Below are 9,934 nucleotides of genomic sequence, written 5' to 3'. Positions count from 1 at the left end.
ATAAGCATTTGTATCACTGTATTTGTGTATTATGATGAATCATTGCTTGCTTTCACTTTCACTCTCACACTTACACCTTAACTTACATCCATGGTTCTTTGCTAACACAAGGAGGTTTTAGCAGACATGGCAGAGGCTATACTTGAAGATCATGACCAGTACAGCTGCTCAATATGTTTGGACTTGTTGAGGGATCCTGTGACAATTCCGTGTGGACATAGTTACTGCATGGGCTGTATAGGTGAGTGCTGGAATACAAATGATCTGAACGGGGTCTATAGATGTCCACAGTGCAGACAGGCCTTCAATTCAAAGCCTCCACTCAACAGAAGTACAGTGCTTGCTGAAATAATGGAGAAACTGAGGAGCACAGAGCTGCAAGTGTCAGAGTCTGCTCAATGTCTTGCTGGACCTGGAGAGATTGCGTGTGATTTCTGTGCTGGAGAAATGATCAAAGCTGTCAAGTCTTGTCTGGAGTGTCGAGCCTCTTACTGTGAAACACATGTACAACCCCACTATAATGTTCCTGCCCTGAAGAAACACAAGCTGGTGAAAGCTGCAGTCATTCCAGTATGCCCCAAACACGACAAGCTTCTTGAGGTTTACTGTCGAACGGACCAGAAATGTGTCTGCATGCACTGCTTATTGGATGACCACAAGGGCCATGACACAGTGCCATCTACAATAGAGCGCAACGAGAAACAGGTGAAGATGTCCATCATTTTTTTTCCTTTGATGACCCAACTTAACTTAATTACAAAATGCTATTGACAAATGTTTTCATTAAGATTAAACAGAGAGGTACTGATTTGCCCTTAGATAAAACTCACAGACACTCAGACAAAAGTCAAGCAGACAATCCAGGCAAAAGAAAAAGAGCTGCAGAAAATGAAAATGGACATCACCTCCCATTCAATAAGTTCTGATGTAAAACAAATAACTTTCACACGTTTATAGAACAACTCTGCATTTATCAGACACAAGGTTAATCACTGCCACATTGGATCTTGTAATTGTAAACAACATTTTTGTTTTGCTTTGGTTCTCCTCAGGATTCTGCAAAGAAGGCAGTGGAAAACAGTAAGAAAGTCTTCAGTGAATTAGTCAAATTTATTGAAAAAAGAAGCAATGAGGTGATTGAAAAGATAAAAGCTGAAGAAAAAGCTGATCTGGATCAAGGCACGAAGCTACAAAAGAAGCTGCAGGAGGAAATTACTGAGCTGAAGAAGAGGGAAGGAGTTCTTGACGATCTTCTACAGACAGACGACAACATCCAATTTCTTCAGGTACACTTTGCTTTAAGCAAAAGTTTTAAGACTACTTATCAAGAGTTATACATCATTACACACTCTCTTTCCGGTACTTGATTCTGATTGATATATTCATTGGTCTGATATTTCCTGATATTTGCTGTCGATTGGCAATGCACAATTAAAAGAACCAAAGACTTAAACTACTTCAGTCTGTGTGCACTGAATTTATTTAATACACACGTTTCACAATTTGAGTTGAATTACTGAAATAAATTAACTTTTCGACAACATTCAAATTTATTGAGATGCACCTGTATATCAGTCCGCTCTGAAACAGGTGTTACTTTAATGTCTGTCATATCACACCATGGACTCGCTCTATCCTTTTTCACACAAACGCAACTGCCATATTTTGTCTCAGTTATCAATTGTAATGAAAATGACCTTGGAAGACTTCATTATTATTATTACTGTAATATTGTTACAGTTGCTGCTAAAATGTTCTACGTGTTGCACTTATTTAAGTGTTGTATATAATACAATAGAAAACGTTAAACTGGACTGAACTTTTCTGCAGAATTATGAGTCTGTGTCCTCTTCTTCTGGGTCTGATGGCTTCCCCAGTCACTCTTTTAAGTCTTGCTGCCCTTATCCGGATGTAAACGAACTTGTTTGTGAACTTAAAAAGCGGCTGGAGACTATATTCAACCACGAAATAAATGAAACTGTTCAAAAAGGTATGAGTTACTAAGAGTTACTTTCACTGGTTGTATTTGATTGTACCTCTGAGTGATGAAATAGGCCTATATGTTTTACCAGTTTCAGATCTGGCCATAAAGAACAATCAAGTCTGCATTAAGGTTGGAGACAGAATCAGAGTGAAACCTTCTATTAAAACCACAAAATATGATTGGGGTAGCGCTGTCACACATAAGAGTGTGGGAGTGGTAAAAGGCAAGATATGTGTTATTCTCATAAACACAAATGGTACATTATGCTGCAAAACATCACAAACGAGTATGTGCAGCACTCACATTTGCATGTTCTTCTTTCAGATATTAAAAGTGATAAGTGTTTGGTCATTGACTTTCCTGGATTTGCAAGCTGGAGAGGACTTCTTTCTGAAATTGAGCCAGTAACTGATGATGATGAGTGCGGTAAATATACAGAACAGAAATAGAATGTTTCCTCATCTAATTAGTAGCAACCCAGCAAAAATCATATGAGGTCTTGTTTGGATAAATATTTTTGCTACAGAAATGTGACATTTATATACTTGAGGATACTATACTCTTTTAACCCAGCTGTTTATCTACAGAGTGAGACATTTGAGACTGCCACAGCGGTAAATCATAAGAAATTAGATTCTGTTCTACTGTATTTCAGAATCTTCAGCTCTCAACTGCAATATTAAAATAGGAGACAAGGTCTGTGTGAAGCCATCTGTAGAAACGCCCAAATATCTATGGGGTTCACTCAGCCACAAAAGCATTGGCAGTATCATAAGTAAGGACATCATCTGCTGTCATTGATCTGACAGATTGAAACAGTTATTGTTACAATCACTCAAATTTTAGGCATAAAAAATCTTTTTAAGATAACAAAAGATTTCCTCTCTCTAGATGTGCAGGGTGAGACTGTGACAGTAGATTTCCCTGAGCAGCAAGGTTGGATTGGTGAAGTTTCTGAAATAGAGCTTGTAGTCAGTGCTGATTTAGGTATTATAAACTGAATAATTAAATCAATAGTAAAATGTATGTATTTTTAGATGCCTGTATGTGTTTCACACTGTTATTTTGTTAAATAGCATTTTAATAATTCATCACCACTCAATGTGTGCCACTCCACACTGTTTACTCTGTTTTAAGTACATGGTCCAGGCATTGATTTAATAGAGATCATTTTTATAGTATATTTTTGCACAATATGGATGAATGACAATATCTTCAAGAGATGATCTGTGCAATATGGCCAATTGTTTTATTAAGAAAACCTGTGCCCTGATATTTACATATATGTGCAAATATATACTTTTTCTATTAAACACATTTTCTGTTACGTTTTATATTAATTTTCCACACTTGAATGTTTTAATCTAGATTTGCCTAATCTAGGTGTAATGTATTAGCCTAACTCTATGCTTAACTAGTAACACTACTTCTTAGGGTCCCCCAGTCATGCCTACTTCAAGATAGGAAACAGAGTCAGTGTGAAATCTTCAGTGAAAGATCCAAAACATGGATGGGGATCAGTCACTCACAACAGCATCGGTGTCATTAAAAGTAAATGCACTCAGCATCTTTCACTGATTTTACTAATTCAGATTCATATATTGCGAGATACCTGAAAATGAAATTAAACACAATCATTTACACATCAAATGATTTTGGGGTTATTAATGACTTTCTGATCTTCGGCAGGAATTCAGGACGAGTCTTTGACTGTGGATTTTCCTGAGCAGACAGATTGGACTGGTGTCGCTTTAGAAATGGAACTCATAAACGGAGATGTTTCAGGTAATTTGATGGCTATTAGGATATTATTAAACAAAAACCTGTAAAAAAACAGTTGGCTAGCATATTATTATATGTTTATTTTAGACAAACATTAAATTAAATGAACATTAAATGTATCATTCCATATGTAATGCCATAAGGGTTAATTCATTATCAACCTGCTATGGTTAACCAACTCTGTTTATTATCTCTATACAAGCTATTGCATTTATTCTAGTGCTATTTTAGTATCATAAATATACTATTATATTTTTTATTCATATTTCTAATTAGGTTTTTTTTTCTGATTTGCATTTCATTTTAGTTAATGTTTTAGTAATTTTGTTGTTACTTATTTGTTTTTTGTGTTTTCTTTATATAGTCTTTATTATTTTGATTTTAGTTTTAGTTACTTTAGTAGTTCAACTTACTGAGGAATGTTGCCTTGGCAATTATCTGAATTTTTTTTACTTTATTTCAGTTAATGTTTATTTTATTTCACAGAGCAAACATTTTTTAATGGTTTTAATTTTTGTTTTAATTTTAGTTTACTGTAATAACCCTGCATGACTTTTAAACTGACATTGCAAATATTCCTTTATAATTCAGAAGTGCTCAGTTTAAGGCCTGGAGTGAGGGTCCGTGTTAAACCCACCATCAGAACTCCAGCACATGGCTGGGGAAGTGTCACCAAGCACAGCACTGGAGTGGTCGTAGGCAAGTGTTATTAGCAAGTTAGAATGAGCTGAAGAACTACAGTATTTAAGTCACAGCTAGCATTTTCTATCAGTTTCATAAGAGTCAATGACATTTTCTTAGAATATAGCCAATAGATAATCACCAAATACAGAAATGTCAAAGGATATCAGTAACAATGTCTTTCTTCCCAATGTCTTAACAGCTATAGATGGAACCAAAGTGACTGTGAACTTTCCTGAACAGTTTAGTTGGACTGGCATTGTCTCAGAGATTGAGGCTGTACCTTAATGATGATACACAGCATCCAGGAGCTGTTCACGACGTACACTGCACAAGGGTTTAGAATATATACTGTATATGTTTAGGGGTAATGCGTTTGCTCTTAACACCAGGGTTTAATGCACAGATTAAAAATGCCCACTGAGACCCACTTGGATGACCTGACCCTTACAGTCTCAAAGAACCTATTTTAACTGTGAAACATAGTTATTACATAAACATAAACAAGATTGCATGAAAAAGGTATATTGACACATAAATGAACTTTTCCACGTCATTCTAATTTATTGAGATGCACCTGTATGTTGATACAGCCCATCCCTTGAGTGTGTTTCTTATTTTCTCTATGTGATGTTATGACTCTGCTACTCTCACTCTCTGTCTTAGTCTGATTATTTAATACTAGAACTACCGGAATTCTATAACTACTAGAATGGCCATAGCTGTCATTCTGACCGTTATACTAGACTAATCTGAATGCCATTTTTGTCATATATTTACATTCGAAGCTTCTTTTGAGGTTTTACAATGAAGTTTTGAATGTTTTTGTCGTCGTAGTTTATGACGTAATCATCCTAAAAATTCAATATTTTTTGTAATATTGAATTGTGTAAGAGCTACACATTAGATACTCATTCCAAATGATACTAGTAAGATTTTATATTTTACTAGTAAGATTTTTAATTTAACTTTAGAGTGGATACTTGATGCTAGTAGCTAATAGCTTGAAAATATATATTAGTACATTTTAAGGATTAAATGTTAAAATGGCTTCCCTTATGCTGTATGTTGTTGAGGAGGCCCTGCGTGTGTGTCTCCTGTTTCAAGTAAAGTTCTCTGGTGCAAGCCAGGCAATGGTGTGACTATGGCTGGCAAAAGTCTTAAATAAACACCCCTTTATTACAACCCATCTCATCATTGACTGGCAGAATGCTACAGTAGTCTACAGTATGGGAGAAAAACAAGAGTAAAAGTCATGGTTACCTACACAATGTGTATTTAATAGGGATAAAACACGTCGTCAAATAAATTGAAAGGATTATTATTAACGCTTTCCATAGAAATCAATGTGCATTAAATAAACTATAAATGTATTTTTTTGCTAGTACTTAAATTTAAATGTCTGAAACCTTTATGCGGTTGAAAACACTGAACAGTTGTGATATATGAAAAGCACTGAGCGCGTCTTTCTCTGAAGGGCCCCCATGTAAAATTCTGTTTAGGGCCCCATAAAGGCTTGGGCCGGCCCAGCGGGACACACATAATAACTGCTGAAAAATGTGCAGGGCAGACGTTTTCCGAAGTGAAATAAAAAGTGCCCATCCATAAAAAAAAGTGTCTCGTCAGAGAACCTTTTTTTATGGATTTTTTATTTCACTTCTTTTGGACTGAAGCACTGCAACACCCGCTGACTGCAATGATAGAGCTTGGAATAGCCAGGACAATTTTTAATATTACTCCGACTGGATTCGTCTGAAAGAAGGAAGTCATATACACCTAGGATGCCTCGGGGGTGAGTAAAACACAAGCTAATTTTCATTTTTGGGTGAACTAACCCTTTAAATTTTCTAAGACACTTTTTGTGTAGAAAAAGTATATGAAAGGGCCCGTGAATGGTCATGCATAATGCTGTGATTCACACCTGAGAAGACAAAGGCCCACATAATGAGCTGCATAATGAGCCTTTCAGTCAGGTGTGTGACTGAGAGGGAATAGCTACAAGAAAGAATGTGAGGAAAAAAAGAAATGTATATATTTTTTGCTTGTAGTTTATTTAGAATATATATAACTATCACATAAAATAACTTGAGATTCACTTGTGAGTGCAGCTAAACGGTTTATTAGGAACAAACAAAAAAACAACAACACAAGAGTCAAGACATCATGGGTGCAATATCCAAAATATCCAAAACATGCGGCAGGAAACTAGAACAACATTTTGAAGAGACTCATAATCTGTGTATCATTCGATCATTCGTTTTTTGATTTAATATTGAAAGTAGAAAAATTAGAAAATGGTTCCTTTTTCGTTTTTCGTTTTTTTTTCCCAAAGAACGAAAAACGAGAATTCAGCTTAAGTTTTCGTTTTTCGTTCATGGGTGGAAAAATGAATAAACAGCTTGAATACTTGATTTCTACATAAGGGCGGGAATTAAACGCCCCTTTCTGCTGATTGGTCAGCCGAAGATCAAACCGTGCCATGATCAGTTCTTCCGCAGTATCACGCAGCAGAATAATAGTCCTCCACTGCTGCAGTTGTACGGATTCTTAACCCATTTTATTGCAACTACATTTCATATTTTTCTCATCAAACAGACTAATGAATAGCTCGACACAAGTCGTACTGGGGCAGAGTCTAGACAGTTATTTCTTCTGTGTAGACCAGCGGTTCTTAAAGTGATAGGGGGTCCGCGAAATAATTTGCTATAGCCTAAAGTATTTCCAGACTGTAAAGTCGCTTTTTTTTATCATGATATATAGGCCTACTGTGATTTATTCCAAAGTCACTTATATGATGCATTTAACGTCAAATCATCTAAATGGAGCCTTTTAAAAGACGAGTATTCCCTGTGGTTCATGTTTGTGGCATGCGCCAGAAAGATGCTCAAGGAGACCGAGACGGGCTAAAGCAGCGCATTCTGTTGTTCTCTTTATTTTTCAAAGGCATGACATTTTGTAGTTATTTTGAACATAACGTTACACAAATAAAAATATACATTTTACCATATGACTATAAATGACAGAGTATTAAGTTATTTCCCCTCGATGGAGAAAAATATCCAAGTGAACATCAATATTAATTTAAACTGCTTTAAATATGACTGCTGCTTATTTCCTGTGCACTTCAATACTGGTCATGGGAGTGTGTGCATCACATGGTCTTAGCTCTGGTCCAGGTTCCTGTGTGGGCAGGAATCTCAAAGCCTGTGGAACATGTCAACATCAGTCTTTGTTTTCCATAACCAAGTGGGCTGCTTTGCTTTGGCTCTCTTTGCAACAGGTTCTTTTACACTGTTATTCTCACATCTGAAATAAAAAAAAGTAAGCATGCTGTTTACACAAACTACATTATTAACATCATTGTGATGTTCACTGATACTAGTACTAATTTATCGAAATAAAGAACACAATTACTACATAGCAAACATATTTTACCATACAGCAAATAAATCGAATGAAAGTAACATCTGTAAAATAGTGAATGCACACTTACTCTAAGATTCTGAAAGAAGTTGAAAACTGAACGAGCGTCCCCTTCCTGTGTAAGATGCAGGTGAAGGCAAGAGTGGTGTATTCACAGTCCTAAAATAATTTTATAAACAATTGTTATTCGCTAGCAATTTTTCCCCACAGTACCTTAGTATAGTATGCATACTTCATGAGAAAACAGAATGCCAATAACAAAGAAACTAAATTTTAACACTATCAACCACAAATAATATTACCATATAGTCTAGGCATAATAAAAGTACAATTACTATACTGTGCACTTACTCAGTATGATTTTCCAGCGAACTCAAAACTGAACGACACTCGCATGCCTTTCTTGTGCAAGATGCCGGTGATGCAGCCAGTCCTAAACGAACATTTAAATAGTTTCAAACATTTCAGCATCATTACGCCAGTCTTCAGTGTCACATATTCCTTCAGAAATAGTTCTCAAAAACATTTATTATTATTATTACTATTATTATTGTTGAAAACAGCTGAGTATAATTTTTCCAGGTTTCTTTGATAAATAGAAAGTTCAGAAGAACAGCATTTATCTGAAATAGAAATATTTTGTACCTTATAAATGTTTGTATCTTCACTTTTGATCAATTTAAAGCATACCCCACTAAAATAAATAAATACGTGAGCATGTTGATAGCATGTTGATAGAAACTATATTATTACATTAGCAATCACTAATATTTCCCACGTGATTTTATATCATAGATGCACATACAGTACAAAAAGCACATTCTATATCTGAGAAACTAAATTGGTAAGCACATGTTTGAACATATCTGCAGACAGGGTATTTCACGGTAATGATTGGTCTAAACATTCTTAGACATTACTTTTATATCGTCTAAACAATACTTTTATATAGTATTGTTTATAGAACATAAAACCATCCTCACGCCGTTTAACATTTATATGTCATGAAAGGTTGCCTATCATATTTCAAAATGTTGCACTCGATTTCACACATTTTAGTTTGGAATTATAGTTTGGGAAAAGTCCAACTAGTAAATGTGTTAAAGTTTATCTCACAACAACACATTATCTAATGCAAATAAGAAACATACTACTCGGCATGAAATATCTCCTTTGCTGGCTCCAGCCGCGCTCGCATTCTGTTTGTGAGGTAAACAAAGCTCTCAGCGCCTCTTCTGGGGTAAATACAAGGCTTATTCCTGGCTTTGTCTTCTTCCAAAAACGAAAAGTATCTGAGATGAACACGTTGCTGCTTTATTTACGGTGATGTGGGCGTTTACGTGTCGCGCGTCTCACGTGGAGATTTGTCAAATATACAGCGCGTGGGCGGGATCTAATTGCAGATAATGAGAACAGACGGAAAAACTGGACATGTCGTTGGTTTCATACGGATTACTTTATCACATAATATTTGTTTTCATTTAAGAGTAGACATGTCAAGCTTTCTATAGATATATTTCTCGTGTCTGTGTGTAAAGTATTCGCTGAGTTTCAGTTCGTTTTTGTGACGCGTTTCTAAAAGCAGTTCGCTGACACAGTGAAGGCTGTGCGCACCCGGTTTGTTTTCTTTATTTTGCAAAAGTTTTGTTGATATGGTGAGCATACACAAATAAACGTAGACCCTTTACAGCAGGGGTGCCCAAACTCGGTCCTGGAGGGCCGGTGTCCTGATGAGTTTAGCTCCAACCCCAATTAAACACACCTGAAGCAGCTAATCAAGCTCTTACTAGGCATACTAGAAACTTGAAGGCAGGTGTGTTGAGGCAAGTTGGAGCTAAACTCTGCAGGACACCGGCCCTCCAGGACCATGTTTGAGCACCCCTGCTCTAGGCCCATTCACACAAAACCTGCTCCTTGTCCGTGTTATCTGATCTTGGGAATTTCCGCACTAGTCTAAGATCTTCACTTTTATCTCGAAGAGGAAAGGTAGGATTCCGCTTCCTGCTTATAAAGAGTATAACAGCTAGAGGGCTGATCCTGGATTAGGTTTTGCTCTATCTACTA

At 36.2% G+C, this 9,934-nt stretch overlaps 1 protein-coding gene across 1 annotated transcript; it reads left to right on the top strand.

Annotated features, from left to right (window-relative positions):
- The first annotated feature begins 87 nt into the window (after positions 1-87).
- On the top strand, positions 88-4,979 carry ftr79 (finTRIM family, member 79). Its single transcript, XM_016456223.1, has 12 exons — positions 88-705; positions 820-915; positions 1,053-1,286; positions 1,831-1,990; positions 2,073-2,207; positions 2,309-2,410; positions 2,640-2,759; positions 2,876-2,971; positions 3,419-3,535; positions 3,674-3,769; positions 4,358-4,465; positions 4,650-4,979. Exons 1-12 carry the CDS (start codon positions 127-129, stop codon positions 4,733-4,735), a joined length of 1,929 nt encoding a protein of 642 aa, XP_016311709.1. The 5' UTR covers positions 88-126; the 3' UTR covers positions 4,736-4,979.
- Positions 4,980-9,934: the final 4,955 nt, after the last annotated feature.

This window comes from Sinocyclocheilus anshuiensis, unplaced genomic scaffold, assembly GCF_001515605.1.
Source record: "Sinocyclocheilus anshuiensis isolate Anshui unplaced genomic scaffold, SAMN03320099.WGS_v1.1 scaffold199, whole genome shotgun sequence".
NCBI lineage: Eukaryota > Metazoa > Chordata > Actinopteri > Cypriniformes > Cyprinidae > Sinocyclocheilus > Sinocyclocheilus anshuiensis.
Note: the sequence above shows the minus strand (reverse complement) of the source record. Positions and strands in the feature narration are given on the sequence as shown.